Source organism: Melozone crissalis, unplaced genomic scaffold (assembly GCF_028551555.1).
Source record: "Melozone crissalis strain CALT ecotype California unplaced genomic scaffold, PUWL_Pcris_2 ptg000016l_1, whole genome shotgun sequence".
In the NCBI taxonomy this organism is placed as follows: Eukaryota; Metazoa; Chordata; class Aves; order Passeriformes; family Passerellidae; genus Melozone; species Melozone crissalis.
Window position 1 is genome coordinate 32,847,258 of NW_026535794.1, and position 24,683 is coordinate 32,871,940.

General features: G+C 40.3%; 1 protein-coding gene across 1 annotated transcript in view; it reads right to left on the reverse strand.

Annotated features, from left to right (window-relative positions):
- IGF2BP3 (insulin like growth factor 2 mRNA binding protein 3) overlaps nt 1–24,683 on the reverse strand; it is a 112,087-nt gene that overhangs the window by 77,602 nt on the left and 9,802 nt on the right. The window contains exon 3 of the mRNA XM_054273472.1: nt 10,265–10,313. Within this exon, the coding sequence (XP_054129447.1) occupies nt 10,265–10,313 (49 nt within the window). The remainder of the gene's footprint in view (nt 1–10,264; nt 10,314–24,683) is intronic.

Below are 24,683 nucleotides of genomic sequence, written 5' to 3' on the forward strand. Positions count from 1 at the left end.
ATAGGAGTTGGGAGATGGGTGGAAATTCAAAGCATATGAAATGGGATGGCTCTTCCTTCAACATGCCCTAAGAACGCACTCATTGCAGTGTATTGTGGATGTCAGGGGTTTGCATGGTTCAACAACATGCTTGTCGGAAACTCTAGATTAATTTCTCAAATACAAACTCACTGGTTTTAGGTCAGTAGGTTTCAGGGCTGCAAAATGCCAAAAGCCAGTAGACTGCTCTGGTGAACTATCTCTATATCCTTGCCCTTATTGCTGTACCCCTCCCAAGGCACAGCAAAGGTGGGTTACTGTACATTAACCTCCCTTCTGACCCAGTGTTGCTGATTTCCTGTTCTTTATACATAAACTGAGAAGAATGGATTAAGAATCATTGAGGCCACTCAAAATCAACATTTTTCTATTCCTTTGGCTACTGTGAACAAGAACTCAAAATTTCTTGTTCTATTGCCCGAGGAACAACTCTTCTATACATTTCCTCCAATTCTTTTTCAAATTATACAATAGGTAAGTCAGTCTGAAGCAACAATCCCTGCTAGTGTCCTCATCTTTCAAGGCAGGTAACTGGAATTAGTTCAGAACTTACCTAAGAGCGGGGCAGGAATAACTATTTTCTTAATCACACCAATTTTACAACATTTGAAGGGTCTTTTTGCTTATAAAAGCATGTAGCTTTACCAGCAGCTTCACAGAAAAGGTATGGATGTCTAATTTCTTCAGGAGTTTCTGGGCTGCACTCTCAGCATCTAAAACCAGCACCTCGGCAGAAGACTTAACACCAGTAGGAACTACTGGTTCCTTATTTGACAGAGAGAAAACTGAGTAAGATTTGGATATCAGGCAGCATGAATAATTAATTAAGAGACAGACAAAGAAAAACTATGTCAATAGCTTTGACAGGGATAAGTATATATTTCTTATAAGAAAAGTATATTACTTTGTGGGCCAAAAACACACTTTGGGATTTTTGCTATGAGGTTGTAAAGCTTCAGAACCTACAATTTTGAGCAAGCAGTTCCTTGGCAGTTTGGGGTTTATGCTGTTGGAGTACCAGTGGCAATGAACCTGTGAAATGCAGCTCTTCCCAGCCCTGTGGTGGTGCTACTCACTTGATTTCCAGGCTGCCTCACTTAAGGGTGGTTTGAACAATGGCTTAATTTATCACTGTGTTTAAGGAAATTCATCCAGCAATGGCATACAACATCCAAGATCTATCTGCAGAGCTGCAACACCATTCCCAGACAAGTTTGCCTGCTATATATATAGGTTAGAGACTTGCAGAGGTTCCACATTCAGCCCAAATTCCAGTAATGATGCTCTACTGAGTAACATTAGGGCTCAGAGGATGGCACCCTACCTGGCCACGTCCTACCTGGAGGGAAGGAACAAATGTCTGTGACCTGGCATCAGAGGAGGTCAACAACATCCTGCATTGACAAGAACACAGGCAATGGATGGAGGAAACTTAATGAATACTCAGTAAAAGGGGCTAACCACTCACAGGAAAAAACTTCATCCTCCAATACAAGACAGCCATTAAGAACCTGGAATGAATTTAGTGAAGAGCCACCAAGGTGACTGGAGACTGGAACACCTCTCCAGTCAAGGAAAAGCTGAGGAAAATGGGCATGTTGAGCCCAAAAATGGACAGCTTTGGGGAAAGCATAGCAGCAGCCTGCCCCAGAGGCCACTGAGAAGACAGACCCAAGCTCTCCACAGAGGTGAAGGATGGGAGAGCAGGAGACACCAGGTTCAAGCTGGCACCACAGATGTCCTCACCAGGTACAAGGAAAGTAATTCCCACCAACAGGATAATCAATCCTTTGAACTGGTCACCCATGGAGGTTGCAGAACTGCAGTTCTAGAGATCTCCTAGAGGGGACAAATCCTTAAGCAAAGTGCCTTGAATTCAATACAGAGTTCTGATTTGAGCAGAAAGTTGGTCTGTAGACCTCGTGAGACCCCTTTCAACCTGAATGGTTTTGTAATTCTCAGAACAAACATGTCACAATGCCGGATCAATGGTTGCTTCCTGATTAAAGTGACTCCTTAAGTAGAAATTATAGCTAAGGAGTGCAACACCTTTACAACTGAGTCCTTGAACAAAGATCTTCACCAACATGTTTCTAGAACTGCAAACAAAAAGGAAGGATTGGTGGCTGGTTTCCCAAAAAGTTTTGAACCAAGAAAATTTTCTATGTTAAGATTACTCAAGTTTTGGGGTCATTGTTAGTGACAGGGTAAACAAGTAACTATTATTCTAGGCTTGCGAGCAACACATTGTTTTAACAGTGCCAAGCAACCCTATGGTGACAATGCCAAAATTCTTGCACACTAACAGCTGTTTTAGGTATTAGAACATTTCTGAAAAGTTAAGAGATTACAAGTTGTAATTTCCTTTATCACAGAAGACTAAAAACCAGTAATGAGAACAGACTTTCTCATCTGAGTCACAGGACAATGGAGCAAATTCAGATGGGAGAAAGTTTTTGGTCAAACCGTTGCACTGAAACATTTCTTCCTTTTTCTATACCCTTCACGTGCCTATTTCTAGCATTGAATTCTGAAAGGGAAGTAAGACTAGTAAGACCAGGCTACAAAAGCAGTCTCAAAAGACAAATATTATGCAAATATTAGCTGGAATTTAACACTTAAAAACCCACCAGTTTGCTGTGTTTTGACAATTAGAGCCCATCACAACCAAAAGCAGTTTACACTCCTAAAGCAGATACGTAGACAACTCACTGAACCACAAAGTTGTGTGGCCCAGCTTAAAAGTCTCAGGTCCAAGTGGAAGCTTTTCTCCACTCCTTGTCCCCTCCACAGCATCTCACAAACCTTGCTCCAAAGTCACTGCGACTTACTGCTCAGCTGGCTCAAGGTCATGGTCAAAAAGCTGAGACACCTCAAGGCACAGTTTAAAACTTGCTCAGCCAAATTAACTTGCCTCTGCCATATGAGTCCTGTGGCTTCCTGAACATCCACCCATCACCACATTTCCTGCAGCACAGCCCAAAATCTTCTACTTCCTCTTCTTTTGGCTTAATTTCCTGGGCCATCTGGAGTAAGAAGAGCAACTTGCACACCTAGGAATCAGATCAGTCAACCAGCTCTGATCCCATGAGTCTCCTCATTTCTCTGAAGCAGGGTTTTAACACTAAGTCTAGTTCCTCTGGTTGGAAGATCACCTTCTATATCTTCTGGGTGCTTAGTGCAACAGAGCCCTGACCTCACCTCTAACTTCCTTACTCACTACTTAGCTACTACAATACAAGTTTCCTAGAGAAACCTTTGTATTAACTAATGCAATGTGACTTTTCTAAGCCTACAACTATAATAGAAGAAGAACAAAATACCTTCATTAGGGACTTCTAGGACATTAAGTCTTACAGAGGGGCAGATGTTTGATGAAAGTATCACTATCAACTGTTTTTAGTAGGACTCTGATTTAAATAAAAAAATGCTGCAGCCCAAATCTCAAAGAAAATTAGTTTTCCTCACTGGATTTTTCCCCTTGTTAATAACAACTGTATGACAATTATCAGCAGTGCTGTAACCAACACATCTGTAAGAATAAATCAACCTAAGTGAGAAGTATGCTAATTGCATATTTATCCCAGGACCTCCATCCCTCACTGTATTTTAAACACCTGCAAGTGGTGTTGATTACCTCACATATACCTGTAAATATCACCCTCTATAATTAAGCCAGGCAATTAAAATCCCAACATAAGCCAGCATGTCATCTGAAGTGAAAACTGGGTGGTCTGCCACGGTCACTTTCATGTATCAGATTGCCTCACCTGCAGCTAAGCCCAGCCAGATAATGGGAAATATACATGGATGAGGAAAAGCAGTTAATTCAGAGTGGGTGTCCCAGGTCAGATAAGAAAGGAAAGATGATCAGCCTCTCTTTTCTTCTTGTCAGAGGAGAAGCAAAGGCAGCCCCCCATGCTCCCCTGGGTATAGAGCCAAGCCCAGGAGGAAGCAGCGCCTTTCTGAGGATCTGCACTGCCCCAGAAGCTACCCTGCCCTCTATCCTGTAGTTAGGAATCAAATGAAGCATGTGATCGAGATTCAAATTTTGTTTGATGTACATAATTCTTGATAAATATCTCCAGTTTCTCATCCTAAGAGAATTCATCAGGGAAAGGAAGGGGATCTCCCTTCCAAAGGCTTTTGACACTCTCCCATACAACAGGCTCATAAGGCAAACACTGCCAACAGTACAACAGCAGGTGAGAGGCTGACCCTGGGATCCCTGTAGGTAACAGTCATCACCAGCCCACTGTCAAACCAAAAGGCTCAGTTTCACAGGGTTTGCAGGGAATACACCATCTAGTGTCATGTCAGGTTTCTGCTCACTAAATTTGAAGATGGCACAAAGCTGAAATGGAGTGACAATATACCTGGTGCCAAGAGCTCAAAGCAATCCTAAACTATAGAAATTACTCTGGGGAAACCTCATGGGGCATTCCCAGGTAAGAGACTTCACAACAATCAATAGTCTAGAAATAAGAGTCTTGAGAAGAAGTTGAAAGAACTTAAACTCCCTCCTTAAACCTCCCAAAGCATCATAGGTCTTCCAGTATGTAAAAGACTGTTGCAGGGAGCAGAATAACATCTTCTCCATTCACCTGCTGAGTAGGACAAGTAGCAATTGACAAGAAATACAGCTTAGTGCCTGATGTAGCACACTGTTTTCTCAAAGATCCCTACCAGAGATTCCCAGACCTAGCAGGCAGCAGCAGATTTGTGCATGCTTAGCTTTCTGCTAGCGTTTTTATAGCTAAACATTATTTTTATAGCACTACATCAAGTTAGGATTCTTAGAGGAAGCTTGAGGTGAGAGACCCTATTTTGATATATTGTATACATCTTTACTGTTGAGTCACCCTGCTTGTAGAGTTCTTTTCATTTTACTTACAGCTCATTCCTGCAGCTCCCATTTACATCTTGGTTTTATGAGAAATATCTGCTTTACATAATCATAACTTATTCTTAATTGCTATAGTTTCATTGGTTTTCTTTTCTTAAAATCCACAAGATCCCCACCTGTCCTCTTCATACCCTGCATCTTAAGCTCACAAAGATTAGTTTTTACACTGCATCTCTGAAGAGCTTAGCTGCTTTATTCAAAGCAGCAATACAAGCTACTACAGATCCTCAGGACAGTTACTCATGCCCTGTAAGGCTTACAAACATTTGCCCAGTGAGAATCAGTATCTATTCTTTTAGTGATACTCAAAGTTGTCTTACAAAATATGCAGATAGGTTTGAGACATCTCCACCTTCCTCGCACAGTTGGAAATCTCGATGCAGAAACCAGAGTCACTTTGCAGCTCTAGAAATCCTTCTCCATTACTACTTCTGCTTGGGGAATCTGAAACATTGGAGGTCTCAACATAACTATGAGACTTCATTTTTCATTTCCATGAAAAAGTGAGGAAAAGCAAACCCTCTTTAGTAACATTCTTGTGCTTTCAGAAGAGCTAAATCAGACCTTCCTTCCCACACATTTCTGTCCCTGAAAGCAACCTGCAAGTCTCACAGCAAAGCTAGGAATATACATTCACAGCATTTTTCCTGCTTTCTTTGCTCACTCAACAGGTTCACACTTCACAGGCTCTGGCTTTTAGTCTACCTTTTTTGTTACCAAGTTCATCAACACTATCTGTTTATCTGCTCCATCCAAACTGATAAGGAAATAAGCCCACAGAAGATAAGTGGGAACTCTTCAACAGCTACCTTCCTGCTGAGCCAGCAAGTGCCATTTCTGGCACCATCTGTGTCCTGAAAGTCTGTTCTCTAGTGTTTTATTCACTAAACATGGAAAAAATATTTGGAGAGAAAATCTCTCGAAGCATCTTCTACACCCATAGATGTAAGTTTTAAAATGTTTTAAAAGAAAGAGAGATAAAAGGGGATGGCATTGCACAGCTCCTTCTCAGAACTCTGTTTGAATTCCCGTTGTGGTACACCAGAAACATAGGTACTTCAGTTTTAAATCACCATACAAATATCTCCTTCCAGAGAGCCTGTAATTTTGTCTTGCAAATACCCCTCCAGTGCTGAATACACACAAGCTAAGAGAGAGAATACTTGCCATTACAAACTAGGAGTCAAATCAGCTACAGACTGCAGTTCAGGAAAGAGTAAAAAGACATCTATTTACTTTTCTGCAGCAACAACAGAGCCGGGGTACTTGTTTCCAATGATTAAGAGATAAGACTGGTATATGTGGAGCATAGGAAACAAGGGTTTTCCAAATCCTTCACTGGTCATGATTCTTAGCATCAGTCTGGGCTCTGTATTTCAAAAATGAGGACAGAAAAGGGGAAGAGTACTACCACTACATATTACACTGCTACTACCCACATACTACCACTAAAAGTGATGCACTAACTGTTTGACAATTTGCTTCACAAAACAGACTTTGCAACAAGATAAAAGGATTTATTTAAACAATAAAATCTGATCATGCATGAGTTCTCCAAATTACAAATTATGGATACAATAACCTCTATAGGCAAATTATGTCTAAGCAGCACAAAAGGAAGATTATGCATGCAGAAGTCTTGATGCTTCTATGGAACCAGTCACTGATCCAGAATCCTCAGAGACAGCCCAGTGAGGGTAGGGGCAAGATGCAATTGAATTCATGGATGAGTAAAAACTTGACCCTTTATCAGTCCAGACCCCAACCACAGTGTAAGGCAACTTCTACGTTTTCTTAGCTCATACAGAGATGCTGTCTTCCCTCCACCTCCAGCTTCTCCTATCTGGGCAAGGAGCACAAGAGTACCCAACCCACACATACAGAAACCCACAGAATCTTGCCAAAAATCTTGTGAAGTTCAAATTAATTACCAGACAAGTTTTGTACAAACTTAACCTTGAATGACTTGGAATAAATTAGAATTTTATCTTTTACAGCTGCACTTTTCAAGTGAGCTCTTCAGGATAGCAACCTTACGGTTTTGCTTCAAAGTAGTAACTCAGCAGATTACAGCAGTTCATTATCTGCCCTTTTCTCCACCACTTAGCTCTGAATATGGTCTAAAAGGGTTATCTTACCTTTTTTGCCTATACCATGATGGTCTGATAAGTGCATGGTGAGGTCTTACATAACACAGAGGAAACAAGCCCAATTGCTATGGCTGCTTTTGAGAGTCATATTTTAATCAGTAATGTCAACCTACATGAAGGAGAACACTAGTTGGAATATTTTTGTCAAAAGGGGCAGTCAGAAAAGCAAATAGCTACTCTGAATTTCAGGACTTCATTCCTGACAAATTTTGCTAATAAATGCCTGTTACTCTGTGGCCATTTATACCCAGTGTTTCCCAATCTATATGGAATAACTGTGGGACAAGTGCCTTACCATGAGTTTTCGAGATATGCAGTTATGTCCGAGGGGAAGTCAAAATTTCCTTATCACTAAAGTTCAGTGTTTTCTCTCTTCTCTTCTGCTAAAGACACTAAATTTTGCAAAATAGACACACAAATCTCTTAGAAAGATAAGAGAGTACACCAGTGGAATGGTTCCTAAGTTTTCACCAGAAACAGATTTACTCCAGCATTCCACAAATCTCAAAAGCCAGCTTCTACCTACATGGAGAATAAAAAGACCTATATCAACAGTGGGGCACCTTCCTCAGGTGATGGATCTCAAAACATTCTCAGTTCAAATTAACCTTCAGTATTCCCAGAAAAATTTTCTGGTTTTGGAAACCAGGAGGCAAAACTCATCTGTGGTGCTCAGAAGTGGGAGCTGCTACCGAGCTCTGTTTCAGATGAGCTGTATTTAAGAATGTTATAGATGCATCCCTTTAAAGGGGGCCCTGTGGGTGTTTTGTTATGGGCCAAGGGCCATCTCTGTGCACAGAGGTCCTCACTGGTCCCAGTCCCACATGGCCCAAGGCATGCAGGGACCACTGTGTGACACCCTGGCCACAAGGACAGCTGTGACTCACAGAACGAGAGGCAAGCACGCTGACTTCTAGGGACACTCCCATGGGCTTTTTATGAAGAGCTTGTTCTTATAAAGAAAAAAAAAATTAAAACAAGATAGTTACTACAGCTTTTGCAAAGGATGGCACCAGAACCTTTTGAATTGTGGCTTTACTGGGGTAAAACAGTTCACAGGAACATTAATCTGCTGTTCTTTTCACATATCCTGTGTCACAGTAAAAGGAAAGGTGCTGCAGAGTACAAAGTGTGTTTTGTATTTCAATCTGGAACATACATGAGGGCTGGACTAACTAACCTAAAGACCTCTTTCATCAGTTGTTTTGCTCTGGTTCTAAGGATTTCACACCTATTAGAAATCAGTCTTGATTTAGGCAATTAACAAAGGGGTGATGAGGCAAGTGAATTGGCACAGAGGGACTATAAAACACAATCTAAGTAAAATCACTCCAGCTGCTACACATGCACACTCACATACCATCCACTCAGAACGTATTCTGCAAGAACATTGCTTCAATTTAAATACCTTTTTTGAACACACACATTTCTACTCTCCCCATTAAGAAAGACTTGTTTTAAAGGGGGAATGATCAAAATCCTTCTTACAGAGTTCAAAGGAAGTTTTTTCAAGGATTTTAACACCAAACAAAAGATACCAGAACCCAAGGTAAACTGACATAGGACAATTCTCTGATGAATTAAATCACCAGTCACTGTACTTTATCAGCACTACTATTTTAAGGACAGACAAAGCTTACCTGCTTGAGTGCAGAGGTGCCAGACCACCAGCATTTACAAAGAAAAGTTTTAGGAAGTTAGTGTACAAACTGGACTTGCCAGGCCACTCTGGTGTTGCAGGAGAATGCAAAAAAAAGTATTGTAGAAACTTTTGGGTCTATAAATTCTGTGTTCAAAGGGTCAGGTCTGTAAAAGTAACTTTAGGGCATGTAGGCAATGCTGAGATGATTTTAACAGGGACAATTTTGGCTCCTCCTTGGGAACTTTAGGAAGACAAAGTGTTTTTAAAAAGATGGGCAGAGAAAATATCTGTCTGAGACCAGATGTCACTACAGAAACTGCAACAACAGAGAAGAGGGATCATTTAAGTCAGAAATCAAATGGGAAACAGGGTAGATACCTGTAATATACAAGCACTATCAGCTACATGTGTAAGGAGTCATGAGCAGGTAGAAGCATTTTTAAGTACTCTGCTCTTCTTTTAAGTGCTCAGCACTTCTGTTAAACATCTGTTTATTCGCATCTGAGTTGTATGCCTCTGCTCTGATACTTACTATTCCTACACGAAATCCTCAGAGGAATTTTGTACCAAAAAATAACTTCATTTTCAAATTAGTCAGCCTCAACCATCTCTATTACTATGCTTCCCAGAAGTTTGACATAAAAAAGCAGTTATGAAATTGAAATAAGAGATACCAAGTGGATACTAGTAAGCTGAGGAGGCAATTCCTTCAAAGCTAGGAGGCAATCAGGCAGTGCAAACAAAGAAGTAGCTGCAGATGGAAAGGCAGATGAAGGCAACAGACCAAGCCTGCTGGAGAACAATGCTACTGGAGCTTTATCCCCAAAACCACCACCCTCCACATCCCCTCAGGCAGGAGGGTGCCTTAACACTAATAAAACTTGAAAAAACATTTTAGACATATACAAGGCAGAAAAAAGAGTAAAGAAAACTAATTTATCTGTTCACACAGTTGGCAGTCTACTGCAAAAATTAGAACACTATTTGTGGAGTGTAAATAGCAAGTACATATTATACTGGTGAGAGCCAATAATCAGAATACTGTGAACAAACAATTTGCCATAATGCCACCAATACAGAGGAGCAAGGAAAATAAAAGCCCCCCAAAACACCCACACCCAAAGAGGGACCAGAGCTAAATTTCTTCTTCTGTAAAAGTTTTTGACCAATTATTTAAATAAGAACTTTTATTAAGTTTGCTGAACTCATACACCAAGCACCAGCAAGGTCCAAAATGGATGAGCTTTCAGTCTAAGAGAGTGACTGCATCAGGAAGTCAGCATTCACCAAGGAATCCATTTCAACATTTTTTATGGTTAACTTGGAAAACAGAAATGAAGGCAGTTATCTGAATTGCTTAGAAGGCTCTATTGTTCCCTCTTCCAAAGGATTTCTCCCCAGAACAGAATGGGTGGTGTGTGCAAAGCAAGTGGAAGGTGGGGGAAGGGGAAAAGCCCTGTGGATAAAGAGAGAAACAGAAGCATAGTTTTTAAGCAAAAATAATTTTTTTTTAAAGTAACTTCCTACCTCCCACTGCAAGTGAGGCGGGATATTCCTGATCTGAAGCTTCCGACTCCTGCAGATAAATTAAAGAAAATAGTTTTAAAAAAACCCAGAGAAAACATTATTGCAAGATAGACTATACATAGCAGTGTCATACATTTTAGCATCTGTCATACTAAAAGGGGCAAAACCAAATACAGAATTCAAAAAAACCAACAGATCGCCGAGGGGGGAATGTCAGGTCAAAACCATTTCAAGTCCAAAGAACTGTTACAGAAATACTTGTTACACATTTGACAGCTGTTACATTTCATGAAGCCTCCACTTTTCCTGAAGAGTATTTCTATTTTAGCTTTAAGGCCTTCAGTATCTAATTCTCTGTTATAAATGGGTGTGATGATCCCATGTATTTTACTGGGTTCTCCTTTACACACTTGAAGAGTTCTTTGTTATTTTGTTTTTTATAATTCAACAAGACAATACATCACAACGTCACAATCCTTCAAGGTAAGGAATATAAATTTAAATACATTTGGTTTAATATTAAGCTTTTCATTGATCTAATGATGGACTATTTTCTAATATTTACATGATTAACATTCTTCATTCCTTATTGGGAGGAAAGGGTAAGAATCAGTAAATTTATTGTATCTTCACCCCAAATTTACATCAGTTTTCACTTATCTACTAAACAAAACATTCACTTTGAAGTGCTGCTGCAAAGCCTGGCAGTGTGCTGGATGCCTTCACAGCCAAGTCCTTTGTCTTCTCCCTTCCCCCAAAGTGAGAGAACAAATAAATGCCAGAGATGCCACAAACCCCTTGGGATTTACAAGAATGTGTAGATTAACACAGTTTCGGCTAGGCTCAGGTATGTTGAGCTAGTAGGGTCAGCCTGACCATCCTGGGGGGCTCTGGGGAAGGGAGAGGGGACAAGAGAGAGCAGAGACTCCAAAAGTCTCAACTGCATTTTGGTACACCAAAGCAGCTAAAATAAGTGTTTTGTGTTCAAACACTTAGTTCTACCTCACATTTTAACTGTTCAATAATGGCCTCTCTCAGAAAAGAATGCCTAACATTTTAAGGATTTTTTAATAACAGTTAAATTTATACAAGCCAGTGAAGTCTTCAAGCAAAACAAGTTTTTGAGACGTTCCTGTCTAGCAATAAAATCAAAAGCTTTCCTTTTCGCCCCCAAATCCTTTTAAAATACACTCTTTCCCTAACACCACCACCTACCCAGGCCTGCAGTGAGTGTTTTACATCTCAAAACGCTCTTCCCCACAGGCTTTGTCCAAGGCACAAGCAGAGGTTACAGCACAAAGCCACTTGCCCAAACTGCTCCTCATGTGGAGGTGCCATCCCCAACACTACAGCGACCATGGATCAAGCAACAAACATGATTTGGCCAGAAAACAGAATCAGGCCTTAGTTTTGTAGCATTTCTCAGCTGTTTTCACTCCCTCTCAAGCAAGTAGGAGCAGACTTCAGCTTTTGATCATATAAATAGGCAAGGAAGGGAGAACGAAAACCCAAACCACACACAACCCTGTTAAGGTTTCATTTTCAGTAAAGCAGGGAAAGTCAGGAGCTGCCTCACTGTAATAGAGAGAGAGCAGAAAATTTCCTTGAAGCCTGCAAAGTTTCCCTCAGACCACCATCTCAGCTAGTGATACTGCTGCAGAACAGTCACCCTAAAGCAGTGACATACTGCTGTGAAACATCAAAATAATCTCACACAGCAACCTGGAACCTGGAAGTTGGGTCCTGAGGTAGAACATAAAAGGGGATGTGCATACAACATTAAAAATACTGGGCAATTTTAATACAATAAAACCCCAAACCACAAAATTGGCAGCCAATACACTATTCAATGTGCTTCAAGCATGTTGTGCCATTACTCTCAGACTTGTAGATTCAAATTAAAATTCATGAGTTTCATAGCAGGGAGCACCATTCACAGAAGGACCCAAGCCCAACACCCCTATACCCACAGCAGATCTCACCCCAGCCCCACACCCAAGTTTGGCCACCAATGCTCCCACTGAACAGAGAACATCCACTGGTGAGAAGGGGGCTGGAGGGGAGGAAGTCCTTTCCAGAAACACTTATACAAGTTTAACAAAAGTACCACCTCACACCCCATTTCAGAAGGAAATCCTTCTGAAAATCCTCTCTACTGCTCAACTCCCTAAAGATGGACCAAAAAATGCAATCTGTGCTTTTAATCATCTAATGCTAAGGACTAGCACAAGGTTTGGCAGTGGGCTTTTTCCTTCCCTTTGTGGCTTCAAGAGACTGAAAAAGTTTGATACAATTTAAAACTTTAGCCAGCCAACATTTGTAGTGCAGAAATAACTTGAACATTCTGAAAAGGAGAAGGAAAGGACACAAGCAAGGAAGAAATGTCACCTTAAAATTACTAGTTCCCCTGCCACATTCACAAACAGCAAAAGAAAACGGCAAGCTAAGTACAAAACAGGTACAGTCCTGTCGTGCACCTCAATTTATGGCAATAGTGAGACACCTATTGTACAAAACTGAAAGGTCACTTCAAAAGTACAAGAGTAGCTATAAACACACCATTTAATTTGAAGCTATTTGTACTTTCATCAGTTTCTTGGCTGCAAGTAATTTTAACTTGTCACCTAGTGCACAAGTTTGAAATCTGCTGTTTACCGATGCATGTGAAATTTTTTATTTCACTATTTCTGTATCGCAATTAGCCGTGGGGGAAAAAATATAATTGAATAAAGCTTTGCATGGCCGAGAGAGGAATCACACGGAACCAGCATGAGAGATCATGGACACAATGAGATTTTGCCATTTCATTTGCTATTAGTGAAGTCCTAATACATTCCTTAAGGATGCCTACAAGCCCACCAAGCTTGTAGCTCTGCACCCAGGAAGGAGGGCTGGGAAGGAGCCGGCTCTTTGGTGCTCGCAGGGGCTGAGGAGCAGCGAGCAGAGCGCTCCCGTCCCGCACGTGGGGCCGGAGGCGCGGATGCCGCTCCCGCCCGCCCGCCCGCGGTCGCTCCTCCCGCTCGCTCTGCCGGGCACGGCGCGCCGGGATGCGAGCGGCTCCGCAGGAAACCGGCTCTGCAGCTCCGCGGGAAAAACCCCAAACCTAGTGCAAAAGTGCAGCACAGGGTAAGGGGCGAAGCTGACAAACCCTGACTGAGTTTAACGGAGCTGCAGCTGCTCCCACGAGGATGCGATCTGACTTCTGCAAGCACTCCTTGCACAGGGTCAGAACTCCACTCAATGGGCAGGGAAAGGAAAAGTATAGAGTATCTTCCTGGAAAAACACTCCCATCTCCGGCAGTTAGCTCTTTCAGGATGCTTTCCATCTTCCCCATCACCCTGTTTTCCTCAGCAAAGTAGAAATATGCAAAGATCCTGAAGCTTTTTTATCCCAGGCAGCGGAACCCTACAGAGGTTTTGTTATGTTCTGCTTTGAAATAATCTCAAGTTTTGTTACTTTATGACTACTTACACTCACACCAAGTGGGTAAAACAAAAACCAGTCCCTTCTCATCCCATGAAGGTATTTTATTACACTAGTTTCATTTAATATTTAGCCCATCTAGTCTGAAATTCTTAGTAAAACCTTGCCAGCACCTCTCATCAATGCGACTCACATAAGACTTGTGTATGCACTTTTTCCAGTTTAAACAGATTTCCTAATTCATTTCTCCCATTCTAAATAGGTATTGCAAATAGATGTCAACTGAAAAAAAAAAAAAAAGGTCTGGGCAAATTAGGTTTGTGCTCTGTATAATACTAAGGTTTTGGAAAGCTACTTATGTCCACAGCATGTGAACAGGTATTCCCACCCATTTCTCTTTTTCAAAGATACCTAATAGAAAGTGTTTTGGGTAAGAAAAGAGACTTCTCTGGTTTCTGTACAAGGTTGCTCCATAAGCAATTGTTTGGCAATAATTTACTTAAGAGGAATTGCACACATTCTGATTCTTCTTTTCAAGTACTATCCTGGTAAGAGAATTCAGTTGCTTTAAGCCACTGCTGACAACTATTTGCCAACATATTCCTTCTGGAGCTTTGTATTTGGGGCACACAAATATATCTGTAACACTGAAAACAAGTAAAACAAGCAGCCACCACTGTGCCCCTTCACCAGGCAAAATCAGCATATTCGTGCTACATGTGTGCACAGAGACGGAAAGGGCAAAGTGCCACAAAGATGGATAATTTACTAAAAGCCATTTTAGTGATCTCTGAAGGGGCCACCTCTCCTACATCAATACGCAGAACAAACATGCACAGGGACACCCAGTGCTCCCAGCCCACAGGAACCCTCCACACATATGAAACAATACTAAATATGTCTTAGGAAGAGGGTGGTGGGAGAAAGAAAATGCTGAAATTGTGGCTTTTCTTCTTCACTTTTACATATACCCTTTCATTCTCTCTCTGCCCTCGATATACACACCAGGATCTTTTCCTTCAATAGATTAAGTTAAAAGGGTGTCAAAATTGTCTATTTTTGCCTCCCTGTATTAAGTCTCACTGTACACTTTCACTAATACAGTCTCACTCTATATTTTATATGACACTTAGCAAAGGCAAATCACATCAGATTGCACCGCCCCATGGGGGAAAACAACTTTAAATAAGAGAAGATAGACAATCATAAAGCAAAGAACAACAAAGTATCATGCTTTTGCTCACAGTACCCCCTTTTTTTTTATCTCATAGATGTGTGAAAATTTTACAGAGGGAAACAAATGCAAGTATCAAAGTGACTGCACTTCCACACGGTTGTACCTACACTCTCACCAGAGCCCTTCTTGCCATCCTCCCTCCCCAGAGACATGCTGCCTCCTACTCCTTAATTCCCATTTCTCAGCAATAACACCATTAATAGTCTCTTATTTCAGCAGCCATACGAACTACACACAACATTAATGCCTTAAACCCACAGAGCACAAACATACTCCTTTTCAACAAGAGCCCATGGAAAAAGACTCAAACATGTTTGAAAGCAGATCAAGTGAACATCCACAATCTTAGTCCATTCAACTGTTTGAACTCAATACCTATGGGATAGAAAGCAAATGGTCTACCTTTGCCACTCTTAAGAGCGTGCAAAGAGCAAATGCTTGTTCATTTCCTGCGTTCTAGGTCTGTAACCGTGCTGGTTACCTGGAACAGTCTTGGCACAGGTGCAGAGTGTGCCAATACCCACAGCACCAAGGCTGGTACCCCCCAGTGCTGCCTCCCAGCTCGTGGTGCCCCAGCTCTGACAGCTACACGTGATGCCACTGCAAACCCACTCACCAAAACAACCCCTCTTCTCCCCGAGCTCCAAAGAACGGCAGGAAGACAAAAATTGTCAGTTCCCAGCCTTCCTTCACTGACAACCCAAGCTGAACATAGACAGCTGGAGATGAAACGTTAAAAAAACATCACACAGCAAAAAACCTTCTATGGAGTGTGGGTAACACCATACGGTAAGAAATGAGTTCTGTATGAAAAGTCCTGACAGGAACAGCCATAGAAACAAAGTTAGCAACTCTCCTAGCCAAATGGAAAACTGCTGGTAATCAACTGAATTTATAGGGGAAGGGAAAGAGGTGTCTTATTATTTACTCTGCAGCCAGCAAAATAAAAACAGGCAGGGAAAATCCCACGCAAAAGCTACCCCCACACAGAGTACATTAGTTTCTCCCCCTCAGGTTGCTTCAAGTAGCTGATGCTTGGGCACAACAGAGTGAATCAGTGTTTTTAACACACTTCTAGTGGGAAGAAAGGAAAAAAAAAGCCGCCACGTGTACAGGACAAAATAAATAATCCTTAACTCTCAATTCAGATCAGTGTGGCTGGGGGAAAAAGCAGTAGTTTTCTAGTTACAGGGTGTGGGAGGGGGAATTGTCATTATTTTCTTTATGGGAAGTGGAAGTAATGACACAGACTGAGCCACTGGAGTGGTTTGTCCTGCAAGAGGTGCTGCAGTCTCTGCCTGCCCCACTCTTCACACTGAAATTTCTTGGACTTAAGCAATCTTTTCACTCTAAATTTTTTACATTTGATTCCTGAAAGTACCTCATAAACAGCAGTAAGTCCATTCAAATAAAGCTTATTCAATGGATATTCTAAGCCATCTTTGTCTATAAAAATTTTGTATGCATATACTCATGCAGTTAAATATCTCAACATGCTTTTTCCTAAAAATTAGTTCTGACTAATAGAAAACCAAATGATCACACTTCCTACCTTAAATGAAGGTACTCTGAATTTCTTTCAAAAACAAACTCAGGTTCAGTTAACTGATAAACAGAGGTGTTTATATCACTTATATTAAAAGGTATTTAATTTCTAGTGTATATTACAAGGCACCCTGATGGCACTTTTACTACATTTTGTCTAATCAAGCTGTTAGCTCATGAAACAGCCAGTTCATCTTCAACTTACCTAGCAGAATAAAGGAGAAGGGTTTCAAATACTGACTTGTTAAGAAACATCACCACTTTTTATTTCTACACATTGATCTGGTCAGCACAATACTTGAAGAGGAAATATTATTGCTCCAATTTCAGACCCAATTCAGCAATTCAAGCAGACAAAACTTGGCTAAGCCACAGGCAAACTGCAGCAATACTTCTCTTTGTGTTGACTCATTTAATCCCAGACCCAGATTTAAAAGCAATCTATACTTCCACTCTGAATAAGGATTTTCCATAAAATTCAGACAAAGAAAATTTTTTCCCAAAGCCCATGCAAGACATAATAGTTGGCTCCTAACTACACTCTTCCCCTTTCATCTCGCACGTACAGCCCAGCAAAGCGGCCGCTTCGCAGAGGTGCATTATCTCAGCATTCAGAATGAAAATATGACACTTGGATTACCTCACAGATCCCTCTGTGCTGATGATCAAATTTCCTACCACTGCCTGCAAAACACGGGGTTTGTTTACTACCTCTGCCCGGGGCCAGACATCGGAAAGCCGCGCACGGGGCCAGCAGCGCCATGCACGGGGCCAGCAGTGCTGCACAGCCCCGTGCCCAAAGCCACCAGCCCACCCAGCCGCCCTCTCCTTGCACGAGTGACTCGGGCACTCTGAAGGAGCCTGCAGCTTTGTGAATGGACTGTCGGCTCCACAAGGGCAGCCAGAAGGTTCATATGGGCACGTCCAAGCCCCGTCGTGCAGAGCAGGCACGTGGAGCAGCGTAAGCCCAGCTGCGGTTCTTGTGTTTGAGTGGATTACCTGGATAGTAGGCTCTCACCTGTTATCATCTGCTTTTGGATTTTAGCCCAACAATTCTTCACATCACTAATTAAACTAAAAGCTTATATTCATTATTTGTGAGTTCCCTTGAGCGGACCATAAAGGCACTTTAAAAAGAAAATTCTGAAGATTCTGCCATTGCCATATTAACATTGAATTTCTCATTAAAAAGAAGAAAAACTTTCATTTTTCAGGTGTTGCTAACAGAAAAAGCTGTTAAAATTTTAATTTTTTTTAGTAAAGAATTAAACACTGCTTTAAATCTAATGAGAAGTTTTAGTGCCCTTCAGAAAAATAGCTTTTTTCATCTTTGTGGCTTGTGACGTTTATGGTTGGGTTGGTTTTCTTTGATTCCTCCCCCTCTTTTTGGGATGGGGTAGAGTGTATGTTGTTTTCTCTAAATGCCACATTCTGTCTTTCCCTCCTCCTCTGAGCAGGGGTCTCTATTCCTTAAACAACTCTACTATGGAGCTGATTTTGGTGACCAAACTTTTTCAAGCTATGGTCACTTGTCATTTATTCTCTCACCACACAACTAACTTGCAACTAACTGGGATGTAGACAAAAGTGAAAACACTCATGAGGTGCACAAAGGGTTGAAAATAATCACCTTTAAAAGCAAAAGTACTTCCAAGCATGCACAAATATTTGTTTACTTAATATTCTTAACGGAACACTGTGCTCAGCTTTTTCCTTTCTTCTCCCCACCCATCATTTTCTTCAGCCACCAAAATAGCCAAAGGCCTCTTCTCTCCCATCACCTGTTTTCCTAGAGCCCACAGGGCCCTGCCACTTGGAGCAGTCACTAGTTCCATTATGAACCAGCTAAGAAAATCTGTATCAGCTGTAAGAAGCAGCCCCAGACTGAAATTTGTATCAGGTTCCCCTGCAGTATGTGGCCACACAAGGGGCTAGGAAGCAGCAGGTTACAAAAAAAAAAAAAGATTACTTTCTTTTCTTTTTTTTTTTTTTTTTTGTAATTTCCAGTGAATTCAGCTCCCTTTAAAGAACCCAAGCAGCAAAAAGCAGGGGTGAAGGATACTTCAGAGTAATTTCTGAAGCAAAAAAAAAGTACTAGACTGCAATAATCAAAAAGCCAACAAGATACTTTGTTCTAAGTAGCTGCTGGATAAAGCCTTGCAGTGTTTTTGTTTTGCATCTCTTCCCTGCTACCATCTCTTACTCGGCAAGAGTTTGCAAGCCAGTAAGAAATCCAATGGAAATAAGGAACACGTAGCACATACGATGTAAAATTTTGGCAACTTTTTTTTGGTACGGGAGGTATGGCACCAGATTAGATCTCATCTAACAATAACTCAGTGATTCACCCTTCTCAGACTGAAATACCCAAATAAAATTAGCAGCACTCGTAGTCGAATTCAATAGCCACCATGCTGCTGAGACCAACTGCTCAACCACGAGCCCGTGTGTGCAGAGAACATGGGAAATGCTTCCCAGATTCCTGACACCACAGCAATAGACAGGGAGCACAACCTATTTTGGTCTCCTTCAGGTCATACTTAAGGGAAACTACAGTAGTTCATACTCAATTTGAGTTCACTGTACGCTCCAGATTAAACAAATTCAGTTGTGGGAGGGGAGGGAGTGGAGGGGAAACAAAATAGCAAGAGTTGCTCTCCTATGCACTTAAAACATTTAATTGCAAGACCTCTTTTACACAGTCTCAGCATTTGCTACTTTTGGGGTTTTTTTGCAATCAAATATCAGATTTAAAACATTCAGGATGACAACAAGCTATTTCAGAACTTAAACTGAGTGTGGCATTAGGGTAGTTGAGGGACTCATCCCACTTCACCACCACCTCCCTGTTTCACCCTACATGTGCAGTTTTTAAAGAAAAGCTTATTCGCTGCCTCTCAGGTTACTCCACAAAAACTGACACAAATTAATGTCCAATTCCTAAAAAAGGATCTCCGTAAACAAAGATTCCTGTGGGGTCTAGAAAATGGAAACACAAACACTCATGCTGCTGAAAACACCATCTAATTTCAAAAAGCTTACCAGCTATATCTAGAATAAGTGAAATATTTTCTTAGTCTGGTTTTAAGTGTAGATGTGAACTTCAGCTACCATACTGGCTCCCTGACATTTTCAACTCTCTTCCACCACAAAAAAGGATAGAAACAAGGGCAAACTACTTCATTTAGGCAACTGTATATATGATAATATCTAAAAATATTAATAGTCCTAGTGCTTAAAAGAACAAAATACACAAAAAGTAAAATTAATAAATACACAGAGCAAATCAACACTTAGAAATGTACCAATGGAGCTGCAGGTATCAGGCTCTTTCCAGGGTTTAGAGCCACTCAAAGTATTCAGGGTGTCTGTGTGTGTGCACATGCATGCATGGCTTTCCCTCTGCATCCACACTGACTGAAACTTCCATTTTTATTACTGTTTTTCCAAAATACATATATTAATCAACTTTGCAAGAGGACAGCTTAGACTGACATGATAATTGAGCATTTGAAAGATACTATGCTCATCATCTGATGTTCCAGCAAAGTCTAACAATGACCTGCAGGTAATTTGCTCACATGACAAAACTTTTTTTTTTGTTAAATTAAAAATAATTTCTACCTTTCAATCTCAAGGCAAATCAAGAAAAATTTTTAAATTGCTGGAAAGACAAACTGTTTCTTTTAAATCTTCTAGACAACACTAACAGGAGAAAAAGTAGAATACTCCACCAGTTTTACCTGAGAAATGTCTAGCTTACTGTTTTCCCATTATCTTTAAAATAAGTAAGTTCTTCTACCTAAAGAGCTTCAGTACAATAAGCCTTATTAACACCAGTTTAAGACAAACTTTTCAAGTATAAATTGATGCATGCTGAGCCAAGACTGCACGGATGCCAATTCTCACGTTGGTGCTCCAGCCATCATTTCCCCAGCACACTTTGTTGAACTAACAGAACACCAGCAAGAAGAGCTCCCGAGTGCTGTCCCTTACTAATGGCAATTCCACGTGGCCTTAAACTGATTAAGTGACCTAAATCAGATGGGATATAACACCTTCACCAGAGGAGTGCTGGAACCCTTAGGGTTTGCACTCTCACCACCAAACAGCTTCCCTTCCTTTCACCTGCCCTGGCAAAACCCAAAAGTCATCAAAAGTGACCACTCTGCTGTTTGAACTCGACATTTTTATGCTGAATATCAATAGATGCAGAAATTTCTTTCCTAAATGCCATTCTTTCCTCATATTTCTATTACTTCTTACTTCTATTCTTTGTTACTTGCAAAGAGAAACAAATTTGGTGTATGGTTCTCAAACATTATTTTCACTTTTTTTATGAAGAATTCTCCGCCACAAATTCAATGCTACTCACTTGCACAAAAAATTTGTGGAGAGAAGAGCACCAAATGAAATTATTTCATAGCTGTGCTTTCAGAAAAATGTAACATGTTATTTAGAAGACCTGCACAGTCTCCCATCAAAAAATTTTATACCCTTTTTACACCCGTGAAGAATAGAATGTGCCATCCTTCAGCTGGTACATAGAACTAAAGAGACACACCTTGCACACATAAGCAATATTTTATATATTAAGGTGTGATCTAAAGACTGGTTACTGAAAAAAAATAGCTCTCTAGCTGACATATTTTAAGAAGTGAATTTATGCAGTAATAACCATGGAAATTTTTCTTTTTTTTTTTTTTTTTTGAGCAATAGGTTTGGTCAGGGTAAGTTTATCTATATTAGTAAATTCTCATGCACAGTAAATAATTTGTACTGCCGCAGTTAAAGCACCACAGATTGTGTGTAAACAGTCCTTTGCAATATTTTATATTTTTATATTGACTTAATAGAAATGCTGTTAATTAAATCTTGCATTAAACTTCATTTTTAAGAGTTACCAAAACAATCTTCTGTGCTTTTGTCATAGCAGCTTTGATTAGTGCACACAGGCTTACATAGTATAATATATGAAAGCAATCTCTGAGCTTTCATACCAGGGCTTGATTAAAGCCGTAGAGTATCATTTCATTCTGTTCAACTGGAAAAGTCAACAACTAAAATTCAATTGTTCACTGACTTTAAATTATGCAACATTTCAATTCTACAATTTCTTTCAAAGGGAAGTTATTCTGAAAAATTGTTTGTATATAAAAGGTGTGAGTGTATTTTCTTTAGCAACCTTTACAATTAATATAAAACCATTTCCTCTACATTAGTAATGCTATTAAAAAAAAAAAAAATCGACCCTGACTTTAGGTAGTGGTATATAGAGCAATTATAGGATAATACTATCACCTTGTAAATAATTTCTTTTTTTTTTAATTTCTTTTTCACAGAAAACAGGATATAGCATCAGGTTTTGAGGATGAATTTCACAGACAGCACTGACTTTTTCACAGTCATTGTAGATTTGAATACACTGCCATGACCAGAGAACAAAAAATAGAGTTTACACTTCTGCACTGGAAAGTACACTAGTTACATAGCATTTAACATTGACATTGTTTTAACTCACTTCACATTAAACTAAGCAAAATTGTAATTTTTGATTAGTTGCTCTTAAAGAAGAGAAAAGGCTTATATCATGCTACAGCTAACCTGTTAAATCATAAGTATAATTTAGAAGTTAATCATCATTAGCGTTAAGATTATTTGCATTTAGTAAGCTGCAGTTTTCAAAGACACGGCATTTTGCTGGGTATTTAAATTAATATTATGAGCAAAGTTCATACGAACTAAGACGATAATTGTGACCACATTTAATAAATTATTTAGCAGATAATTAGTTTGACTTTAGTTTGTATACAGATGTTCAAGCTTATTATCACACAAGATAGTAATTATCTTATTTTTACAATCACATGGCACTGATTCATAAACAGAGATACCCAAATTAGGTGGTACTTGCCCCCACAAACAGATTGAGTTGCTTTTACCTGAGAGCACAGTTTAGCATAGTTTAAATACGTCTCTCAAAGCTTCTAAATTCAGCCTTTCCACCTGGGTATAGATATACCCAGCAACTGAGGATTTAAGAACATTTTTTTAAAGACCTGGAGAAAGTAAAAATAGCAAAAAAAAAAAAAAAAAAGCTTAAGGAAGATTGTGGTGTTGAAAGTATTTAACCACAGATATAAGTCACTGTTCTTTGGGGGTTACCGACCACTTTTTGCTAACACTACTGCTTGAGCATCTTCTTTACTTCCCACCATTATACCCAAAAAAATTCAGCTTATTTCAAATGATGCTGGCACCAGCTTCATGCCTAGAGCTGGACTATGCAATGAGACAAAACTACCAGTAACAACCAGAACACCAAAAGCCCCAAAACAAAGCAATCACTGCCTCCCCCAAACCTCAAAGACATGCTTTAATACTTCACAGGCACATACACATTACACACAGAGAGCAAGAGAAGTTCACAGAGATGAATGTTAGAGGGAAAAGAGATCAGGGCACCTCCTCAGCCCCCCCAAACCAGAAAATCCTCTCCTTATCTCGCCCGGGTCTCAACAGATAAGTGACACACCACAGCCACCTCCAGAAAACTATCACTGCTCTAATGCCATTTGGAATTTGTAGGCTTTCATCGTGGTGAAACATGGTTAAGTTTTGAGTTTTGGACAGACTTTTCCATGCTTTGCCCTTTTTTTTCCTTTTACTGCCCTTTTTATCCAAAGGTACCACCCAAAATGATACATCTGGTGACACAAGGGAGAACTATGTCAAAGAGAGGCTTTCTGGAATACAAAAATCACATGCGATTTCCACCAGCAGTGGAAATCTAGCTTAAAAAGTTAACCTCAACTTCAACTTTGATTTGAAAAACCATTTTTTGAAGCGTTCCAGCACAAAACACAGAACACAGCCCTGCCGTACAGCGGGAGGCTGAAACAACCACGCGTGCGGCGCTGGATCCGAACAGAAGTCTCAGTTTCACGTTAAGATGCTGAGCTTAGCGTGTGCAAAACCAGCAACAGTCATTCTGGGTGAACTCTGTGGATCAGGTGACGTGAGCCCAAGGGCCAGGAAGAAAAGCAATATGCATAAGCTCATTATTTGCCACAGAGGCAGGCAAAACCCAACCGCGGCCACTGAATGAAATTCTGTGATTCTAGCGAAGCTAGTCAAACACAAAGGTAGAGCAATCCTTATAATTTCAAGACTTCAGTTAATGACAAGTCCTCAAACTGTTTTCCCAAGACTACTTCCAAGAAAAAATTGGTAGCTTCAACTATAAATAGGTTAAGCACAATTCTGCTCGTGCTTTGAGTTCAACTGAACAACTGTCACAAAGCCCAGTTGCACACAGGGTGTGTACACCACTTTTATCTAAAGCTTATCATACTATGTTAAATGCAGAATTTGGGACATATTTACATGTCAACAATCACTTCTTGTTTAAGACTAGCCAATGCAAAAGAATGGGTAGAAATCACATGATTTATAAAAATCCTCTCTCAAGAGCATGACAGGAAAAAAAAAGAAAATTTCTGAATAGAGGTGTATAATACATTCTAAATAAATACAATAAGCAGCTGCCCTGAGCAAGGCATCAAATAGAACAGGAACTCACCATTTGCTATTAAGACTCAAACCATCAATGAGGAAAAAAAATCTTAGTATTTAATAAAAAATATTCTCTACTTTCTGACAATTACAACAATGTGGTGTGTTTGGTTGCTTTAGGGGGTGGATTTTTTTTTTTAAAGTATTTTAGCAGAATAAGCATTCTGATGGATCTTCAAATGAACTAGTATTAGCAGGACAAGAAAAATTTTACACCACTCCTACTGAGTTCCAGAATTAAACTCAGAATTAAACTCTGAAAAGAAATTTAGTAATGACTACACAGTATTTTGGAAAAAAAAAAACCAACAGTAAGAGCTGTCCATTTCTCAATTATTTCTCATCCTATGTTAAAAGTTTCTGTGCATGTAGAAAATTCATACAGCCTGGTATCAAACAAGTACTGAGATACTGCAGCTCTTCTCTCAGGTCAGCAGTAGTGCCTCCTGACCAGCAATGGCAGTTTTTAACACTTTGGGTTAGCAGAGCACCAAGCTAGGCTGCTGCCCACCACCACCTAGAACTTGTTTAAGTAATCAAGCTCCTGTTAACACAAACCTCACCGTGTGAGAGCTCCTGCTGCTGATCAGCCCCAGCACCCACTGAGATCGAGAGACTCTCAGCATCCAATCCCTCTG